Source organism: Acomys russatus, chromosome 13, assembly GCF_903995435.1.
Source record: "Acomys russatus chromosome 13, mAcoRus1.1, whole genome shotgun sequence".
Classification (NCBI taxonomy): domain Eukaryota; kingdom Metazoa; phylum Chordata; class Mammalia; order Rodentia; family Muridae; genus Acomys; species Acomys russatus.
This window is the reverse complement of record NC_067149.1, coordinates 62,494,163-62,516,476: the sequence shown is the minus strand read 5'-3', so window position 1 is coordinate 62,516,476 and position 22,314 is coordinate 62,494,163. Positions and strand designations below refer to the sequence as shown.

General features: G+C 39.9%; 1 protein-coding gene across 1 annotated transcript in view; it reads right to left on the bottom strand.

The window, feature by feature from the left end:
- Window positions 1-21,840: 21,840 nt before the first annotated feature.
- The window catches only part of Pik3c2g (phosphatidylinositol-4-phosphate 3-kinase catalytic subunit type 2 gamma), a 297,903-nt gene continuing 297,429 nt past the window's right edge, over window positions 21,841-22,314 (bottom strand). Inside the window, exon 33 of the mRNA XM_051155525.1 lies at window positions 21,841-22,159. Within this exon, the coding sequence (XP_051011482.1) occupies window positions 22,007-22,159 (153 nt within the window). The 3' untranslated portion in view covers window positions 21,841-22,006. The remainder of the gene's footprint in view (window positions 22,160-22,314) is intronic.

The following is a 22,314-nucleotide window of genomic DNA, read 5'->3' as shown; positions in this document are numbered from 1 at the left end:
GAACTCTGACCCTTTCCTCAACTGCTGATGTCTCCTATGCGTCTGCTTCCAGCCTTACATTTTTTCAATTGCTTGTATCATTTTTAATGAGTAGAATTTACAGCTTTTAAAAGTATGGCTGATCATATAAGACATGTTGGCAAATATTTAGCAGCATAGAATATGTGAAATCGAAGAGTGTTTTAAGTTCTTAACACCCACTGCTGCCTATTGCAGTGGGAAGGAATTAGCTTGCAGGGCCCTTTGCGCCCTCTTATATCCTGGAGAGCAATTAGCCCCTGAATTCTCAATCTAGTTCTTAGATGCTCTGTGCCTGATTTGGTACCCTGTAATTATACAGACATTTTTATAAGTGTGTATGAAATTGATTTGCATTCCACTATAGTCAGAGTCTGTATCTATAAAAGAAATCTATTACGCAGACTTACATGCTTGGGTCTTGAATTAATTTGCAGTATTTTTGAATCTGTCTTTAATATACTTTTAAGATTGTCTCTTGGTCAGAGATGAGAGTCCCCACTTTTTCACCAACAATGAGATTTTATTTGGCTAAAAGTGGTGGAAAATATAGTTCCTTAACTATTTTTTAAAATTTAATTTATTTATTTTTTTATTTTATGTATATGGATGCTCTACCTGCATGTAAACATGTAGGCCAGAAGAGGGCATCAGATCTCATTATAAATGGGTATGAGCCACCATGTGGTTGCTGGGAATTGAACTCAGGACCTTTGGTAGAGCAGCCAGTGCTCTTAACCACTGAGCCATCTCTCCAACTATTAACTGAGTCTTTCCTTGCCCACTGGTACCCCTGCCAGAAGCCAATTGTGAACTATTCTTTAAAAAAACCAGTAACAATTGCCCTACCATGTTGATACCTGTGGTGTGATGGACATACTCAGGACAGCTGGCAAATTTGCACCCTCAACAGAAATGTGCTGATACTGAATTCAACTTCAGGTGTAACTAAACACCAAGACACAATTAAGATGTATGCTTTGATTTTTCACAAACCGACCTTGTTTAGGGTTCTTACACACCTTTGCATCCCTTCCAACTCTCCAACCCTAGGTAAGAGAGAAGGAAGGTTAGCAGGAGGAAAACAGGGGATGTAGACTTTTTACTTCTTCTGCCTGGGTAGAGTCATTGGGTTCCTTTGCGGGGCAATGCCAATCTCAGCTGTCAATAGCAAACGCCACAGTCAGTGCCCTCCAAACTGCTGGCACTCTCCCTGTAGGCTCTCTCTTTTACACCTTTCAGTGGCCTCAGAATTCAACTAACTCCAGATGTCAAAGACCACACCCTGCACTAGGCAATTATCAGCTGTGGACAAACTAGAGGCCAGACTAAAAGTCTCACACTCGGGATTAAAACAAAACATATTTACATAGCAAAACTGAGTTTACAAAGAACCCAAAGCTTCCGTTACAGATGTATCTCAAACTCATTATCCATTTTGGCCAGAAGACACATCCTATCACCTTCAACACCAAATATTACAAGCCCATCATCTGTGCTCCCGTTGACTGTAAAGGACAAGGAAACTATTTTTGCAGTAGTATCGATGACTGTAGACTCACAGCTGAGGCAGGGGGTCATAGAAGGCTCCTGTGACACCCTCTACTCCCACACTACCTCACTATCCCCCAAGGCTTCAGCCCAGATAGGAAGCCTTCAAGGAGAACTCTTAGAATTGTGGTAAGGACGCTGAGGTATAACTCTTCACAGTCGGTGGATGACTTCTGGCAGGGGTGCAGGTGAGCAAGGAAGGACTCAGCTTTCTTCAAGGGGCTGCTGGCCACTCGGAGTTTGACCATATTCCAGTGAGTATATGGGCAACACAAATTGGACTTGTGTGTTTTGTTATTGTTTGTTTGTTTGTTTTCTTTCTTTCTTCTTTTTCCTGGGGTGGGAGGGTTTCTCAAGATGAGGCAGACCCAGGTAGACAGGGAAGTGGGTGTGATCAGTGTACATTACGTAAAAATTCCAAAATAATCAATAAAAATATGTTGTCAAAAATGTAAATACCCATGGGAATTGATATTACCAAGCAAAAGGAGTAAGCAGTGTCCTATGGTGTTCACTGCATGGTCCCACACACTCTTTCCAGGGCTTTAGGAGTTATCATGAGAAATCTGTTTCCCTGCAGAGCTCAGGTTTCTTCAGAGGAATGCAACCTTTTTCTTGAGCAGACAGTGGAAGGCCCTGCTGAGTTCTCTATTGTAGACCCAGCAGGAGGGCTGTGAGTATGCTCAGCCACTGACCCAGGGCTCTAACCTCTAACTGCCCAGGTCTCTTGAAGATCTGGAATTCCACAGGCTTTTAATGGATTTCTTTAAGTGCACTCCCTAAGCAAATGCATTAATTCTGCAGTGGGATAAACTTCTATTTCTCATTTGCTCCATTAAGCTTTGAAATAGAAGAGAAAGGGAGTATGTTTTCTCTTCTCACCTTTCCCACCGGTACCAATTAAACTCACTCACTGACTTTAAAAAACCTGTTTTTATTTGCACATGTGAAATCGCATTTGTGTGTGCTGTTGTACATGCACATTTATTTATTTATTTGTTTTTTATTTATTTATAGCCATGTCCTTTGGGCTCTAGTTACAATGTGTGTGTGTGTGTGTGTGTGTGTGTGTGTGTGTGTGTGTGTGTGTGTGTGCATGTGTGTGTGTGCATGTGCACGTGCGTGTGTGCATGTGCGTGTGCGTGTGTACCATGAGCTGTGTGACTTTTATGTGATATTGGGAGTCACACTGAGTTCCTCACACTTGCAAACCAATCCCTTTACTGACTGAACTATCATCCTGTCCCTAACTATTGATTTTTAAAAAGATATTCTATTCTACATATAACTTTTGAAGCAATATTATTCTTTTTATTTCTCATTCAACAATCTTGTGTTGTCTTTAAACACTGATTTCATTTAAAATATGTGCATTGCTTATCATTTACTCTCTGAACTGGTGCTTTTTAAATTATATTTTCCCAAGAACTTACATTTGACATTCCCCACAGAAGCTCCACCACTGTGGGATGCTCTCACATTTCAGGAAAGGTTGGGAATAGTGTGGTAAGTCAGCTTTGCCTCTTGCTACTTAAGCATAATTCATTTGTAAGAAATAATAGTGTCATGAGGAGAAGAAAGCACAGAAAAGGCTAAATGAACTCCTGGGATTGTGGTGAAAAAAGACCTTTGCATTTCCGACTCTAAGTTAAAATGTCAGATCCTCAGGGAAGCTGTGCATGCTCGCTCTGATTAGGTGATATTTTCTGGTTTTGCTTGCTTACAACTGGTAAAAATGACAGCTGGGTACTGGTTCGCTCCCAGAGGTGGGCGTATGGGTGGCTGGAAGCTGGTGTGCAATTTGCCGTTGGGGTTGGGGTTTCCTCGCAGAACATGAACATCATCTCAAGACTCACCCATTCACCTATGATGGAGCAAGTCTGTGATCACCAGTCAGCGTGTCAGGGGCACGAGCGTTGTACAAGCCCTGAAGTGCCTGGTACTCCCGATGCTGAGCAGGGCAGATGGTTGTTGACCCATCACCAGTTACAGTTTTAGCTTCAGTTTATGTATTTTTATAGAGAAGATGGTTTTTCCAATCATGAACTCACTGCTTATTCTTTTTGTTAATTTTCTTTTGTGTTGTGTGTGTGTGTGTGTGTGTGTGTGTCCAAAGTTGAGTCCTTATTCTTGTCCAGGAGGCACTTTACTCACTGAGCCTCCTCCTTTCTAGCGCCCTCTGTCCCTATTCCTGACAACGTCTGATGCAGAGGAGACCTTTACTTCTTAGAATTAAATCATCTGACACAAACCCACATTCAGTAGAGACCATTTATACTTACCTTACAGCGGTGGTTCTCAATCTCCCTAATGGTGTGACTCTTTAATACAATTCCTCATGTTGTGGTGACCCAAGCCATAAACTTATTTCATTACTACAGCCTAACTGTAAGTTTGTTACTGTTATGAATTGTTATGTATGTGGGATGGAGGGTGTCTTATAGATGGCCCCTGTGAAAGGATCCTTCAACTCGCAAAGGGGTCACAACCCACGGGACGAGAATCTCCTTCTACAGAGATGCCCTGATTCCCCATGTGCACTTGACTGTTGCCAAGATCCAATTGCATTTGGCGCTTGGGGCTTCTCTTTCAGTTTGTGCTGGTTCCAGGCCTTCAGTTATAAAAAAAAAAAGTTAAAACAAAATGTCTCAGTGTCAATGAGCCCAGCTTTAGAGTGAGAAGTGTAGTGGGCACTGTGGTTTACATGGCAATCTCGCTGCTAAAGGGAGAAGTTCTGTCTCTGAAAGAGGTTTGAAGCAGCTTCCATTCAGCTATCAGAAGTTTCTCCACTCTGAGTTTTGGATAGGGAAGGCTCTGTGGATGTTCTGACAGATACTGAGCACATCCTGTAGAACAGAGCCTCCGCCAGACTCCTGTGTCAATCTCAGGCGAGACTTGAGAGTCGCCCTGGGGAGAGGATCATGTTGGAAGCAAGGAGAGAGTAAAATTCCCCACTGCTGCTGGGCAGCAATACATGTCTACAATCCTAGCACTCCTGAAACCAAGACAGAAGGATCATGAATTCAATGCCTTTATCGGTTGATAGTAAGATCCTGTGCATTTCCAAGGTAATATTAGTGTTTACTGCTGATCAAAATCCTTATGAATATTCCAGAAAAAATTGAACTGCTTTATCTTCAATATAACAAGCCTCTGAAAAAATATGTGTATGTCATATAACAATATGTATAACTATATGTAATAGTTTGAGTAAGAATGGGCCCTATTGCTTCATATATTTTAATACTTGGTCTCCAGTTGGTGGAACTGTTTGGGAAGGATTAGGAGGTGTGGCTTTGCTGGAGGTGTCACTGGCGGTGGGCTTTTATGTTTTAAAAGCCTTTGCCATGCCCAGTCAGTTCTCTCTCAGTCAACTTTCAGATAATGCTTCATTGTCATGCCTTCTTACTTGCTGCCATGCTTCCTGACATGGTGGGTGTGGCTTAACCATCTGAAACTATAAGCACCAATGAAACTATTTTATAAGTTGCCTGTTCATAGTGTCTCCTCACAGGAACAGAAAAGTAACTAAAACTTTATAGATATTAATAATATGAATGAGTGTTATAGATACTATATTACATATGTAATATGTTAGTATATATGCAAAATGTGCATATGGTATGTGTTACATATGTTTATGATGTGAACTAGATCCATATGTAACTCAACAATAATAAGAAAAATGGGGCACATATTTGGATAGTCATTTCCCAAGAGAAAAATGTCTGCATGACAAACAAGCCCTTGAAAATATCAGCTGAATATCAGTTGTCATCAGGGGAATGTAAATTAAAACTAATTAGCTCTCCTTAGAATAAGATTCCCACAGCTAATTTTGAGGAGGAGTAGAAGCCTGGAGCTCTCACATACCATCATATGGGACACTCTGGAGCCGTCTGGTCAGTTTCTAATGAAGCTGAATGTGATGCTTTGAGTGGCACTTAGTCCCCAGTTGGTGGCATTGTTTTGGAAGAATGTGGGACATTCTGTGCACCCTGGGGACAGGCATTGGTTGTTTATAGAGTTTTCTTGCTTTTGCTTCTTCTTCATCATGAGTTGGAGTTATGATCGCTGAGCTTCCTGCTCCAGTTGCCTGCTGCCATAGCTCCCCCACCATTATAGACTCTCCCTCTGGAACTGTGAGCCAAAATAAAATCTTCCATAAGTCACTTTTGGTTGTGGTGTTTTATCACAGCAACAGAAAGTAATCAGTACTTAGCAACCATCTGCATTTAACTCCCAGACATTATCACAAGAAGAGCAAAACATGTGTCCTCACAGGTTTTACATGGTGGTGTGGAGGAGAAAATATCCACGTACAAAACGTTTCCTTGATTTCTTCTCTGTTATTCAGAGAAACTGCTGACCTCTGCACACCCAGGCTGCCCTTTTGTAAAATACACATAGAGTAGAAAACTCCATTAGTGAATTAAACAGCCAGACAGTAGACTTACACAAGGGTTTCTCCCCACATTCTTCTGTCTGACCAAGAGCTATATTTTCACAGGAAGAGGTGGGGGGGGGTCTCCTGTCACTCACAGAGTTGACCACAGGTAGCTGTTATGTGAGAGACACTGTTGTCTGCATAGTGAGTCAGTTTTCTTCACTGTATGCCTCCTTAGCCAACCATCTATAGAATGCTGGCTCTTCTTCTCCCACCCAAGGCTAGGCCAATGACAACTTTGTTTAGTTTTATGTAGGCTGTAAACTTCAACTGTCTAATGCCTATGTGCATGTGTGTGATTCTCATATAAATTGTTGTTGTTTTCCATTTGTCTGACCACTACCATCCTATGGATACAATAAAATTATAAAACTTCAGAAAGAACAATACATTAAAAAAATCTCCTTACCCACTCAATAGCTTCCTTTAAAATAATCACAAAATAAAAACAGCTCAAATGTCTTGACAAGGAATGGATGATAAATTATATTATATTTACATAATAGTATACTATTTAATGAAACAAAAGAATATTACTATTGATACATGCATTAGTATCAAAGAGACTAAAAAAAAAAAAAAAAAAAAAAAAAAGCCAGTGGATTAAAAAAAAATCCAGCAGAAGAAAGAAGTAACTTAGCAATTTCCTCTGAGGTAAAACTGTCAATCTTGGAGGGAAGCTGCTTAAGACAGGGATCTTCCAGGAGGATGTTCTATGGGGAAGTGAAATATTCTAGACTGCAGAGAAACTTCTTCAGCTTAGGAAATAAACAAGTCAAAAGCTTCAGGAAGTCCCTGAATCTGACAAGATTCTCTAGGCCCGTTCTCCAAACTCATATAAGTAGTCACGGCTGCTGAGAGATATTTTTCAGACAAGCCTTGCTTCCTGGAAAAGGCAGAGACAAGCTGTCCTTTCTGGAAGAGACTCAGACCAACTGAGATGCCTGAAAAGGATACTCTTCAACTTGTTGAGCTGCTTGAAGATTGTGCAGTGCACTGAAGCCTTCCAGGTAGCTGTCACTCATATTGGAGTATACATTACCTTGTGGCGTCATCTTTGAGTCATTTTTGCTCCTCTATGTAAACCCTCACCTATATTCCTTTAAGTAACTTAAACTCAATGGCTGCCCAAGTTGAACTTTTGTGGCATTCTTACTTTGCTATGTCATCAGTTTCTTATTTGGGGTGAGTAGACTAGAACTTTGTTTGTTCATGTCTTCCCAGGAACAGCATCACACAACGCTGGGGTTGGGACTGGAAAAGCAATGTGTTAACGGGAGCCACCACAAAACCTTTCACATTAATGGAAATGTTATCTTGATGGTAACATTAGTTTTATCTCAAAACTAAGCATGTTTGAAGTTTAGACACATGAAGTACAATGACCTGCAATCATATTTGAAAACATGGAAGAAACACAAATCTTGACTTTACAAAAAAAAATAGTACTGTTACACAGTTCTCTCTTGGGCATTCTGACAAACAATTGGCATCAATGGTACATGAAAGGTATAGTTGCCTCAGGACTTGACAACACATGCTCTGACAGCAGGACTGGCCAACACTTTGATTCAGTCAGGTGATAGAAACTTCCCTGTGGGAGAATCAAACGACTGAAGGAATGACAGGCATGCAGCATCATTCTAGACTGAGGACCACTGGATTTGGTGGTAGAGACATGCTCATAAAAAATGTGCAAACAGGGCTGGAGAGATGGCTCAGTGGTTAAGAGCCCTGTCTGTTCTTCCAAAGGTCCTGAGTTCAATTCCCAGCAACCACATGGTGGCTCACAACCACCTATAGTGAGATCTGGTGCCCTCTACTGGCGTGCAAGCTAACATGCAGGCAGAACACTGTATAAATAAATAAATCTTTAAAAAACAAAAACAAAAAAGTGCAAACAACCACGTGCTCCTAAAATAGTATTTATCCTGAAACGTATATTTCTAATCTCTCTCATTAACCAGGCCACTCTATGGAAATGAACGCTGAAGCATGATGCTAAAAGTTATTAAAGAGTGTCCTTGTATGGAACATGGATCAACAGCTGGTTTAGAAAGCTTAAAAATTCTAACTGATTTATTTTTGATGTTTGATTGAAAATAACAACTCATAGACAAACACACTTATACATGCTCACAAATAAATACTACAAACTTTATATTGATTCTGGTAAATAACATTTATGCCAGAATAAAGGATAGATTTGTACTTCAATCTTTAGCATCTATCTACCTGTTTGCTACATTTCTCACAACACAGAAACACAGTCTCCCACTCAAAGGCAATAAGAAATAGTTTATTCTGGAGTCAAATATGAGAAACTATGGACTGGAAACACAGATTTAGGTTACCCCACATTCCATGTTTCCATGTGATAACAGTTTGATGAAGCTTTTAACATGAAACCAAACTCATAATTCAAAGTGCTTTTCTAAGCCCAAATGCTGAAACATTAGGTAGGTTACAGCAAAGTGGGGTGTGAGAGATCCTGTCATAGATCTCAGATGGTCTTGGACAGCAGTCTTAGCCCCATTTTTGGTTGGAGCCTACTGCTCTGTTTATACATTCCAAAAGATTGACCAAATGGTCACAAAGATGTCAGGTCAGGTACAGAGGAAGGCGATAAATGGCTCATGCCCAAAGACAATTTGTCTCTGGACTTGGAACATTCCAGATTCTCCAGTCACTCAAGTTATAAGCAGCCAACCAGCCTGACAGAAAGTCCAAAGGAAGAGACTGTTCTGTTTAGAAAGTTTTGTGAAGATTCCAAGGAACATTTAAAGTTGTTCTTAGACTATACCAGTGGTGTCAATTTTATCTGCACACTGGAATCATATAGAGCATTTTAAAACATCCAGATGCCCTCATCCCACACTTAGAGAATGTGATGAAATATGTGTGACATGCTGCGCACGGTGACTTAATTGAGTTCTTCAAGCTACTCCAACACAATGATCTCAAATACGACTATAAAGACAGGGAACACAGAATTAGCTCAAAACACACCAGACTACATATACCCCTATACCCCACCTCAAGATTCTTATTTATTCATAAACAGGGTCCCACATAGTCCAGGCTTGTCTTAATTAGCTATATAGAACAGCTTGGCCTTGAACTCCCAATCCTATTTTCTCTATTTCTGGAGTAAAGGGATTATAGGCTTATCCTAACAAGCCTGGCCATCATGGGACTCTTGAATTAGAAACTCAGAAGCCGTGTCCCATAAGTCTGTGCTCTAAAATACCTTCCTGGTGAGGCAGATTCATGCTCAAGTTTGAGGTGATTGCTGATATTGGTGGTTGAATGGAGTACTGCTGGCTTGACCTCTAGTCATTGCCACCTTGATACACTGCAGACCCACTGTGTGTTACTTGTCTGCTTTAGCTTTTCAGAGACTACAGTTTGAGCATCAACCAGTCTTCCCTCCACAGTTTCTATATACAGTGTTATTAGAACTTCTCTGAGTCTCCACCCATAGTAAGAAAAAATATATATGCATAGGGAAGGGTTCTACTTGTGCAAGGTGACTGCAGGAAGATGTCAGCACTTGTCATTTGCATAAGAGTTCAGATTCCCAAAGGTTACAAAAGCAAAACTACTTTATTTATTCCTCAAAAACATCTTCCCAGCAAGCCATTACCCTGGTTCCTCTAACACTGACTCATCTTTCAACACCTTGCTGAGAAGAGAAACATGGTACAGGAATAGTTTGTGAGCATGCTGATTTAAGAAGAATCCATTGTCCCACATGCAAACAACCATTTTGTCTAACTTTCTGTCTCAGCCTGGCTAGCAGGACCACTTGGAAGGAGCACGGTTATTGACTTAAATTCACTTTGTCTCTCTCAACTTTTTTTCAATTAAAGTTTTTTTCCTCCTGCAACATTCCTCAGTTACACCAGATTCTGCAAACTGTAGGACTGACAAACATCTTTATGACAAAGAAGTAAACTTGCCCCAAAACAACAATGCTCCTCAAAGAACAGATGTCCTCCCACATAGGACAACTATGTGTGACTGTGAGGTTGTGTTCTGAAGCTGGTGTCATCACCTCTTGGAATCCAATTGTTCCCTTTTTGCCATGATTTTGACACCCCCAGAATTCTTTGTAGGGTCTACTGCAGCAGTAAAGATACACAGATATCACAAGCTGGTCAAAACCATCTGGTCTGTCAGCTATTCACAAACCAATTCCCTCCTTTTCTCTTTAAAATATCACAAAGTTCTTGCTAGCCTTATGAAGATGACTTTGAGGTTTCTGAAGCTCTGTATTTATTGTGCTCAGAATGACCATGCCGATGAAGTCTCTTTCCTACCTTTTAACACCGTTCATCTCTCTTGGATGCTGAGTGGCCGAGCTGACACTCTCAAAGCTGAGGCTTTTGTCCTACCATGGCAATGTCTCTTTGCAATCTACATCAGAGTCATTATAGCATCATGAATACATTTTTTCTTAAACACCCACCTATAAAAGTAATATAGATACCACATGAATAAGTCAAAGCGGTACCTTCAGTTGGAAGACACCTGGTGTGATACTTCAAAGGCAATTCCATACAATTTCACTGAACTCCACATTGCAACAAGGGTGTTTAGAAAAACATTAAAGATGGGTTATGGGTTACACATTACTCTTTCTGTTACAAAATACAATGTGTCTTAAATCGGCTTAAGCAGATAAGAAGCTTATTGTCCTTTATTATTAAATAGAGTAAGTTTTGCTTTAAATGAGACTTGAATGGTGGTTCAAATACCTACGCAATTTTGTCACCATTTCTCAGCAGCCTCTTGCCCTATGCATCCGAGATGACTGTCAGAAGCTCCTGTAGATATTTATGTAAAACAGAAAAAATGATAAAGGCAGCACTACATTGATTTATATTGCTTTTGTAAGTTTAATATACCTAGAATTCTATAATGGCAATAAATATACCCACACCCCAAATAGTTTCTTGGAAAAGCCATTCATCTGTTTGTAAACTTGTAATTTGGCCAGATACCTGGGGTTATTTTTTACTACAGCCACAAAGATTGGATTTATTCAATTTATTGTTATATTTAAATCCATTCCAATGAAATAAAATTGAAATGTAAAAACTATAGCCGTAATTTCCAGTACTCAACAGCTTGTGTCCTTGGTTGTTGTAGTGGACATGGGAGGCACAAGCATCTCTGTCATTGCAGGAAGTGCTGTTGGGGAGCTGATGGGCTGTTGACTGGGGCTAGATGTTACAAAATGGCTTCCCTCAATGCTCTGAAATCCTTAGTGGTGATGGCTGATACCTCTGCCCTGGCATTACCTTTCCTCCCAGACTTCTTCAAAGGCTGATGGAAGTATTCCAAGAGTGCATGAGACGAATCACATTATACCCCTTTCACTGTACTTTGTTTCCCAGGGTAAGCAAAAAGCCATTTAGTGGAGCATGGTATGTCATCTGTTCATGGCAGCAGTTGAAAAAAAATAGAGGTTAGAGTTAATACATTATGGTGGATGACTGCAAGAATATCTAAAAGGTTTATGTTATAAACAATAAGGAATTATCAGAATAGATATTGATGGGAATGAACTAAAACTCAATGTTAGGAAGAAATTACTGCATTGCTTATATTACAGACATACCAAGCACACTTTATAGGAATTGGCAAACAAGGAAACTCACTAAGAAAGGAAATAAATAAAAGGGAAATTTATTTTTAAGCTTTAAAAATAATCTATGCCCTAAACTGTACTTTATTTTAGTAAACTTAGGTTCTTAAGTCACAGGGCATTAAGTTCCCAGACAACATCACAGTAGATTCGCAGCAACTGAGAGTGGATGAACCTGCTCACACGGGTCTCAGCTCTGATACATGGCCCTCAGGCTACAGGAGCAGAAGATTCACTGTTCATGCTCATCACTCCTGTGAGGGATGTGTCCCTATGCGTGGAACTAAGGTACTGTGTAGCCGCGTCTCTTAGTGGTAGTCACTAATTAACAACTATGCAGTAAAAACGTGAATGATTCCTGCATCCTTTTGATGCTTACAACTTTGTAATGGAGGCAGCCTTTGTCCTGAGTACTTACTTAGCTCCTCAGTGTATTAGAATATCTCTCAGGAGCTGGAAAGATGGCTCAGCAGGTAAGAGAGCTTACTACTTTTGCAGAGTTTGATTCCCAGCATCCACACCAAAAAGCTCATTAACACCAATAACTCCAGATCTAGGGCATCTGACTCCCTCTCCTGGCTTTTGGAGGTACCTGCATGCACGTGGTGAACATACAGAAAAGCACACACATATGCTCATAATTAAAAATGAGTTTAAAAATTAAAATAAACAAACATAAACAACAAATAAATATAATGTCTTTTATTCTCAATCCCAGGCCTTCCTCTGCCCCCAGGAACTCCTGGCTCTGTCATTCATAAAGAATAGATTTTATCTGATGATGGAACATAAAGAATTATTTACGTTCAGTTATATACTGAAATTACAGTTTTTCTCTTCTATTGTTTATTTAGGAACCTGACTGACTCTCGGGGAGTATTTCTTTAAATTAACTTTCATTTTTCAATGATAGTTTTATATTTACATAAAAATGAAACAAGATGCACAGACTTCAATACAATATAGTTTAGAATTTTTCTTGTGACCTAACCAATTGTCTACTGTGGGACATGGTCCTTGTAGACGTGATAATATATTGTGCTCTGCTTTGTTGTTGGCTAGAGTGTTCCTTGTGCTCGTAGGTCCAGATTGTCTTTATGATACTACTTGTTATTTGCAGTGAGACATAAAAAAATTGATGAGATGTTTATTTCTTCCTTCAATTTTGTTTGTTTTGATTTGTGTGTTATAATTTCTTAATTGATTTGTCCATATAGTATATGTTATAGTGTCACATGTATTATTATATATAATTAACCTGACATGGCTTATGACATTTTAGTTTCATGTAGATTATATGTAACAAATTATGTATAATTATTTCTTCTTTGTCCTTTTTAGCAACTTTCTCAACTTTGGTATATTTTCTCTATTTCAAATATTTAAAAAGCTACTCAGCTCTTTTGGTTACTGCTTGCATAAATTATTTTTCCTCCTTTTAACCTGTTTACATCATTGGATACAGAGTCTCTTTTAGATGGTTTATAATTAAATCTTTCTTTACTAAATGCATTACTCAAGCCCTACCTTTAATTGGAGAGTTTAATCCATTTACATTTAATGTAATTACAGAGACACAAGTGCTTAACCCTACCAATTTCCCTTTTATTTTTGATGATGACATCTTTTTGGTTCCTTGAAGCCTCCATGATTTCATTCTTTACATTAGGTATATTAAATAACCTTTTCTTGTTTCTTCCTGCACAGTTATTTTTTAATGCTATGCCTGTACATCCTAATTAACATCTTAGAGCATAATAATATAGTTCATATTATTATCAATGCAATATCAAGCATTATGAAAACTGTGGTTCTATGTAACTTCATATCATCTTTTTGTTTTTATTATACAAAATACAACTTTATATAATATATTCATTGATATATTCTCAGAATTATTGTTTTTTCACATCTTTTAAATGCAGGAAAAATATTTAAGCATAAAACACTTCAATACTGATTTTTCTGTTTTATTATTGTTTCAAAATACACATGACAAATCCTTATAATTACTCTAAGTGAATAGCCCAGTGGTATTAAACACATTTATTTTGTGCAGTCTTTACCCATCTTGTAACTTCTTTGATCCTAAAAAGTAAAAATAAAATACCCATCAAGCAGTATCTTTCTCCCCTCAAGTCATTCTTCCTTATTAATATTTTTTTTTGTTTCTCTCCCAAATAAGTGTAACCTGATCATATTTAGCTTTTTGTGATTGGTTTATTTCAGTTGGTACAGTGTTTTCAACATTTTTATCTATGCGAGTAGCGCTTGTAAGATGACTTAGCAAATAAAGGTGTTTGCCACCCAACCTGATGAGCTAAGTTTTATCATTGGGGGAGCAGAGAACTGACTTCCAAAATTTGTCCTGTGACCTCCACATGTGCACTGTAGCATGCTTGCACATGCATATACACACAAACACACACACAGAAACACATATGCATGTAAAAGGTTAATTTCTACATAGAATCATGCCTCACTATCTCTCTCTCTCTCTCTCTCTCTATCTATATATATATATATATATATAATATATATACTCTTTATATAGAAAAATATATATATATATACACACACACTGTACATTGACAATACATTCATTTGATGATATTTTTATTGCACCCACATTTCAGCTTTGGACAATGCTGCTGTGAACAGAGATGCACACAGATGTACATAGATCTCTTTGAGTTCCCACTTCCAATGTCTTTAGGAGCTAAAGACGCAAGTGGAATTGCAGAATCATATAGTAAATTTGCTTTAAAAATTTATTTATTACTTTGTGGCATATAAACATGGGCTGTTTGCATGTGTGTGCATGTTCATGTGTGTGGGTGTGGGTGCACACCTTTGTGTAGGAGACAGAAGATAACTGTGGAGTTGTATCTTAAAAGCCTTCCAACATTTTTTCTGAGACAGGGTCCTTTATTGTCCTTACATTTCACCATGGAGGTGGTTTCAGGGATATGCCTGCCTCTCTCTCCCATCATGTTATTTCTCAGGGTGTGGAGACACAACCCCACACTTAGCTTTTCATGTGGTCTCTGAAGATATGAATTGAAATATTTATGCTTGTGAAACAAGATGACAGCACAGCGTTGTGCTTGAGGCTAGTTAAATGGATCCTCCTCTCGGTGTGGTTATTTCGGTATAAAGATGGTTAAGGAGTAACTACTGATTTTATACTAAAATTGTAAATCAATACTAAATATTAATAACCATTCAACATACCCCATTCCATTTGAGGGCATGGCAAGATCATAGGTTCATACATAGTGAAAATGCACAAACTAATAGTTGCACTTGAGTTCATCAGTTTTTTAAAATCATGTAAAAATAAAAATGTTATAAAACAAGGTTATGACATTACCTTCATAGCCTTTACTTTTGTCTGTGTCCCTCTGTGCTAAGCCTCCCTACAGCTTCCTACAGCTACCCTTCTCTCTCACTCACAGACTAGCCATCGCCACTGCTCTGCTTTGATGTGTGCTGTTTGTTTCCTGCCTGTTGAAATCATCCTCTGCATTCTTTTAATGAACTTTGGACATTAGTTGTTGTGCTTTCTCAACTCCACAATTTAAATGTTGCTTTCTTGTCATATTTTCTATCTTTTTATTCCATCCGTCCATGTTGCTTTTCTTTTTCTATACCCCCCTCTAGTCCTTTGAGCATTTTTAGCAGTTGTTTGAAGTCTATTTTGTGGATTTACCCTGAGGCCCTTTTCCAGAGTATTTGCTGTATTTCCCTTCAAGTAGGATAGCCTCTGTGGTTTGTTTTCTTACAGAGTTCTAAAAAGCCAGATATTTAACCATAACATTTTGGAATAATAGTTTTCTCTTTTACAACTCTAACTGATTTTTGTCCCTTTTCATGCTTTGTTTTGTTTTTTAATGCCTGGGACTGAATGTAAGGCTTTTCGCCTTCCAGGCAAGAATCCTAGAAGTGAGCTATCCCCCTAGCTTTTCTAGGTAAAGCCTGATGTGTCATTAAAGGCCTTCTTTTCCTTCTTTTTATAACTCTTAGCTTCATCTCACTTCATTTTTGATACATGGTTCTATTTTTCAGCCTGGTTTGGCCTCAAAGTCACAATATTTCTGCTTCTTGAGGCTGGAATTATACATGCCACCATGCCCAGCTTCTCTCTCCCTCTCTCTCTCTCTCTCTCTCTCTCTCTCTCTCTCTCTCTCTCTCTCTCTCTCCCTCCCTCCCTCCTTCCCTTTCTTCCTTGTAGAAGAATCTATGTTATGGAAGTTTTGGTTTCTTTAAACATTTTTTTTTAAATCCCAGGTGTGGGATATGAGAGTGGTGGTGCTCCTGTCTGTCCACAGCTGATAACTGCCTGAGGGCACATGATGTTAATCAGCTGGGAACTACCTTGGGCAGGGGTGCGGTCTTTGACAGTTGGGATAAATAGAAGAGCTGAGAGAGAGAGAGAGAGAGAGAGAGAGAGAGAGAGAGAGAGAGAGAGAGAGATATGAAAGTAGTGAGAAGAATACTTAGGAGGTGGTTGGAAGGTTAAGAGAAGGTGCTGCTCTGCTGCTTTCAATGTCAAGTTCCCACAGCACCTGGGGAGGCTGGGGAGCCTGGTGGAGCACCAGGCTGTACAGGGTGAAAGGGTTAAAGAAAGACAGCCCGTTTCAAGAGAAAAGGTTAATATTAAGCAAACTGAGCTGCCAGAGGAGCAGCCTCAGGTTGCCCAATCATCACCATTAGCTTTGCCAGGAGCCACCAAAAGCTGCTGTAGCTATCAAAGCCTACAATTGGTGCCCCAAAACTTGTTGCTGCTTGTTTTTAAACTTAACTTTATTTGGGGTCCCTTAATTCCTTTATCTCCCTTCTAACCGCAGCAATTTCTTCCAACACCCCAACACCAGGTAGGAGACAAGAAGGTTAGTGTGGAGAAGGGGCGCACTTCTCTTTGGCTGCTTCCTGCTGTTTAGGGTCATCAGGTTCTTTGGGGGCAATCTACATCATCCGGATATTCAGTTAGCAAGAGAAAATGCAGGAGCAGTCTTCTCTTCTTCCTCTGACTATCTCCTCCAAGTATTCTTTGTTCTTCTCGAAGCCCCCTCCCCACCCCCCATCTTTCTCTGGGCTTTTGTATTTATTCCAATTGGCAGCCAAGCCCCGACCCCACCCCCTCCACCCTGCCCCGGGCACCAGGCAATTCCCAGTTGACAAATGTCATGCGCCCTCAGGCAGTTATCAGCTGTGGACAAACTGAAACAGGCCCCATATCCCACACCTGGCATTAAGACAAAAACATCTTTAAAGAAACCAAAACTTCCACAACAGGTCTATATTTGCAATTTTACCAAGTAGCACCTTTAACCATCATGCTTTCTTGACTTTCGGTTGTGTTGGTTTTTTTTTTTTTTTTTTTTTTTGGTGCAATATTAGCATAGTTTGTTTTGTGCCAGTTTGAACATTTAAAAAGTATATGTTCTCCATTGTGTCTGATATCTTTGTATGTAAGCTTAGAGGCTAACTATAATTTGACAGATTTCTTTAAACTATTAGAACCTAAATATACAAATTCTTTTTAGTTTTTTTTTTTTTTTTTTTTTTTTTTTTTTTTTTTTGCAGTGAAACAGGTTTTCTATTCCTACCAGGAAACTATTTTTATTTCAACCTTGCATATCCTGTAAGGCAGCAAGAGATGCGTGCTTCTCATAATCTTAGGACTTCTGTCACTGTGAATCCAAGTTAGGCATTTGTGTATTTTTCTAGATTCCTAAGAATCTGTGGTAAACTTTCAAAGTGCATATTATTTTATTTAGAGATTCCTTTTTAAATTATCTTTATGTACTATGTCTGTGTGAGGGGCATGGGTGCATAAGCACAGGTGCCGAGGAGGCCAGAAGAATCTACTTGCTAGAGTTGGAGTTACAGGTGGTTGTAGCTACCATGTAGGTGCTGGGAACCAAACCTAGCTCCTCTGCATCTCCAGCTCCAAGGTCATCACTCTTTAAAGTGTTACATTTCCTAGCCCTGGGTTCCAGGCTTTTTAGTGAGTCTGTTGTCATGACTATTAATTCTTGCTCCTAGGAGACACGACTAGTACACTTGCCTTCACCTATTTTGGGCAAGTGTGCTGCTTGGCTACCTCAGTCAATAGAACATGTGACTGAACTAGTCTTGGAAATTCTCCTATTCACTTCATCACGGTGAGAGTTCTGGGTGATATAAAATAAAGACACTCTCTCTGGGATGGTCCTGTGATGTATACCAGCTAAATCTTACCAAATAGCCATAATTGTGTGGTCTGGATAAATTTCATTCTCTTTCATAATACTCATATACCATCTGCCTAAATTTAAATATTGCATATAAAGCTAAGACTCTGTCTAATACTGTTGGGTTTCAGCCATCTTTGGGTCCCTACCTGCTGTAGGGTATGGCTAGAATACCCTGAATTCCCCAGCCCAGGGGCAGGGCCTTCCCCTCTTCCAGAGGCTCTTCTCTATAAAACCCAGATGTTTGCTCCTCTCCCTCTCTCCTGTATCTATTTCTGTATCTCGCTGCTTCTCCTTCACCTCCTTCCCTCTGCGTGCACTTTCCTCTTCCCCTCCCCCTCCCCTCCTGAGAGCCGCTTCCAATAAACCTGAATTTATTTATATGACTTTACCTTGCCATAAGCTCATTCCATTATTTCAGTCAAATACAATGTGTTTTCCTCCTCTTACAAGAAATATGCTTCCGTCTAGACCCAGAAGAACAAGTTCTAGAGTTCTGACTCCTTAAACTCCCTTGTGGATTGTGGTAGGGTGGAAGAGCTGCTGTGTCTAGAACCTCACATATGCTCTGTTTTTCTTCCTTTCTCTGGCTCTCTTCTCACCATGGACAGCCTTGTGTACATGTTTGTGGTTGTTCAGCAGGCACACATAAGTCATATCCAGCCTCCTTTAGTCATCCCTGAGTCCTGTTGTTCTCTCATTGGTGGTACAGTGAGACTTGAGATGAATAGATCTTGACAGGGGTCAGTCAGACCTGGAGAGGGAATTAGCAAATCTTTGTCCAAGGCTAGTCTGGAAAGAGACTCAGGGTGTGGCTCATAGTCACTTCTAGAGGAAGTAGGGTTCTTCTCAGTGAGGGTTCCAGGGTAAGAGGCCCTGGTTGCTTTGTCTGAGGATGCACTGATAATGAGAAAAATCTATGTTGGCTTAGAGCTTAGTACCTGGGAAGCAAATATCAATAACATGTAAAATAAAAAGTGAATATGCATACTGTCCAGAGATAATAGTCATAGGAGAAAAGGTAGAGTAGGAAGAACCTGGTGTGTATCTGGGGACAGCAGTTTGCCATGTCACTATAGTGTCATGGGATATGCTGGACAGAGATGGAGACCTTTGCTCAAGATCTGAAGGATGTGTGGGAGTCAGAAAAGTGGATACAGGGTCCTAAGGAACACTTTTGGAAGAAGGGGTTGGCTGATCAAAGACTTCAAGGATGAAGCTTGCCTGGGGTGCCCAGGGTACAGAAGGAGGCCATGGCTTGAGCTCTGAGGATTGAGGGACACTACACAAGTTAAAAGCAGAGAGACAGACAGCTGTTGAGAAGTCAGCATTAGGGCCTTTTAGGCTATTTTAAAAGCAAGGGCTTTTGCTTTGAGATTAGAAGCCCCTGCAGAGTTTAGAGCAGAATCACACCAACATTGCCAGGGCATCCCAGAGGCCATGGTTTAGAAAAAGAATGGAAGTGGGCAGGGGTTCCTAGACACCAGGTGGTTGCCTAGAAGGCATTTGTGGTACTCCAGGGTAAAGATGACAACAGGAACTTGGACCAGAGAAGCAGGGAAAGAGTATCAAGGCTTTTTTTCCTTCTTCCTACCAACACCTGAAAGGTAGGCTTATTATTAAGCAGGAGAGAAAGAACTGTGTATAAAACATGTTGGAACAGTGTTTTGAGATCCTGAGTTTGAGATCTTTATTAGATACTGAGGGGGATGTTGAACAAGCAATTGGACACTCACTGCCGGGATTTGGAAGAGGCTGTGGGGTGGAGTTATAAATCTGGGAACCATTAGCATCCTAATGACATTTAAAGATCTGGGGATGTTCGAGACCATTACCAGGATGCAGGGACCATTTAGTTGGGAGCCTGGGCCACTGCAGCCCTGGATCTGGTGTACTCGGCTCTTACAATGAAAAATGAGGACCAAGGAGCAAGGATATAAAAGGAAAGCATGGAGGATGTCTCAGATGTCCCTGGAGAGAGTATGTGGATGACAGATTTACCGAGTGCACCAATATTGTTGATGGGAGAGATCAGACTAGAGATTAAAACAGACAGCTGGGTTCAGCTACACAGAGGCTTTCCTTGATGTGGTAGGACAAACAGCTGCCTCTCATGGCCATGGGAGAACACTGGAAGACAGAAACTGCTGAAGGCAGGAGCCACCACTTGAAAAAGTTTTGCTGTGGAGAGGAACTGAGAATTCAGGTGGCACGAGTAACGGGCAGTGTTAAATGCAGAACTGGGGACTGATTTGGAAGACACACACATCACTCTTTCCTGTTAAGGAGGCGAACCACAGAAGCTACTCATGCAGCAGGGACAGCAGCAGTGGATGACTGTTTCCTTTGATGTGTTGGAAGCAGGAAGCAAAGTCCCCAGCAGGAATGTGGATAAGAGGAGAAGATGCTGAAGAGGTTTCAGCGGAAGAGAGGGTGTGCCGCCATTGTCTATAAGACAGCGTGGGGAACAGTGCAAGCAGAGGGTTTGCCACCATTGCCTATTAGACTGATTGGGGAACAGTCTATGACTGAACAGAGCAGTTGCTCACAATATTAATGGCTTTCTGGGACGGAGCCATCATGCATTTTAGTGAGACCCTGTTGGCTCATATAAGTCATTGATGTAGTTTTCAGTGAGTAAATATAGAGGCTTTCCTGTGTTTATATGCTTATATAAAAGACCAAACAAAACAATTTGAATTTTTCTTTAAAATGAAGCAAATAAAGATTAAAGAAACAAAACACAACAATTTTCACAGCAGATGTTTTATTTTTTTAAATCTCCACTTTGATTATTTTGAAGCATACTGCTGCCATGCAGGCAGCAATCGGGAAGATCCTCTATTCAGATCATAGTGAGCACAAGGGGTAGGTTAATGTTTAACAAATGAAAAGGATGTTTTAAATAGCAGACTTAAAAGGCTGGCACTTTGAGGATTAATAAGGCTTAAGGTGTGAACATGACCATGGGTGGAAGAAACAATGATGATGATCAATATCCAAAGGGAATTCTAAGAGCCGAGCTTAAGAATTCCAGACCAGGTCCAATGTCCTGGAACCCCAGCAACAGTGAGACAGAGGCAGGTGGGCCATTGTGAGGTTGGGGCCAGCTTGCTCTACATAGTGAGTTCTAGGTTAGCCAGGGATACAAAAGTAAGATGCCCATCTCAGGAAGAGAAATCCCCATAGAAACATAGGAAAGGCATTGATAGAGAAGAGAAGCTGACGGAAGGAGTGGTAGGGAGCTATAAAAGGGTGAGAAGTGAGGGTATGAGAGGCATTATACAGTGCATGAAATTATTAAAGAAAAACTTAAGTAATAACTGAAAATCTTAGTTTTTTTTTTATAGAAAAAAATCATTGCATGTGGCTGGAGCTTATGAGTTCTCTCAAAAATACAATCATGACAAGACATGTGGGTAGTACACATATTTAAATTTTAAATCTGTTGCACATGTTCTTGGCTTTCAAATTCATTCATGAGCTTTTCCTAACTGTCATTCTTTAGAAAACACCTTGAAAGTATAATTTTGACTACAACAAGCAATTTAGACAAGGTGTGAATTTATGTTTGATTCAAAATGTATTAAAGTTAATCATTCTTTCATTACTTTGCATATGGACTTTTACATGATGAATATTCCAAGGAGCAAATATGCTAGGAAAATAAGGAAAGCATAGGGAATAAATAACTACAAAAGATTTGTTTCGATCTGTTTTTTTTTATGCCTTTTATGTGCTAAGCCAGTGGTTCCCAGTCTGTGAATCATGACCCCCTTGGTCGAATGACGTTTTAAGCACAGGGTTGCATATCACATCTCCTGCATATCAGATACTTACATCACAATTCATAACAGTATCAAGATTACAGTTATGAAGTAGCGATGAAAACAGTTTTTTGTTTTTTTTTTTTTTTTTTGGCTAAGGGGTCACCACAACATGAGAAGCTGTATTGAAGGGTCACAGCATCGGAAAGGCTGAGAACCACTGCTCTGAGCTGCCTTCCACAAGAGCGATGCCTTGCTTCTGTGATAGAAGGGATTAGAAGCTAAAATCATGCAAGTACTTCCTCAATAATGCATATGCTTATGTCATTGGTCAGATGATACTGTTTCCTAATGGGTACCACTTCTCTTCATTGAGGGGAACACTACAGAGCTGAATGTTAATTGCTCCCACAAATACAGTTTTGCTCTTCACAATAAGCATTAAGATGTGGCCTTTGAGCTCTGAGACTTCATCATACACCATCTGAGAACAGAGGGAGAAGGAACATGTAAATCACACAGGCTTGAATGCATCTTTTAGATACTGATTTTAATTTTTTTTACATGATGCTAACAGCTTATATATTTGAGGAGATAGGCTCATGTCAAAACGTTTCTCTCCCAATGTTTACCCTGAAA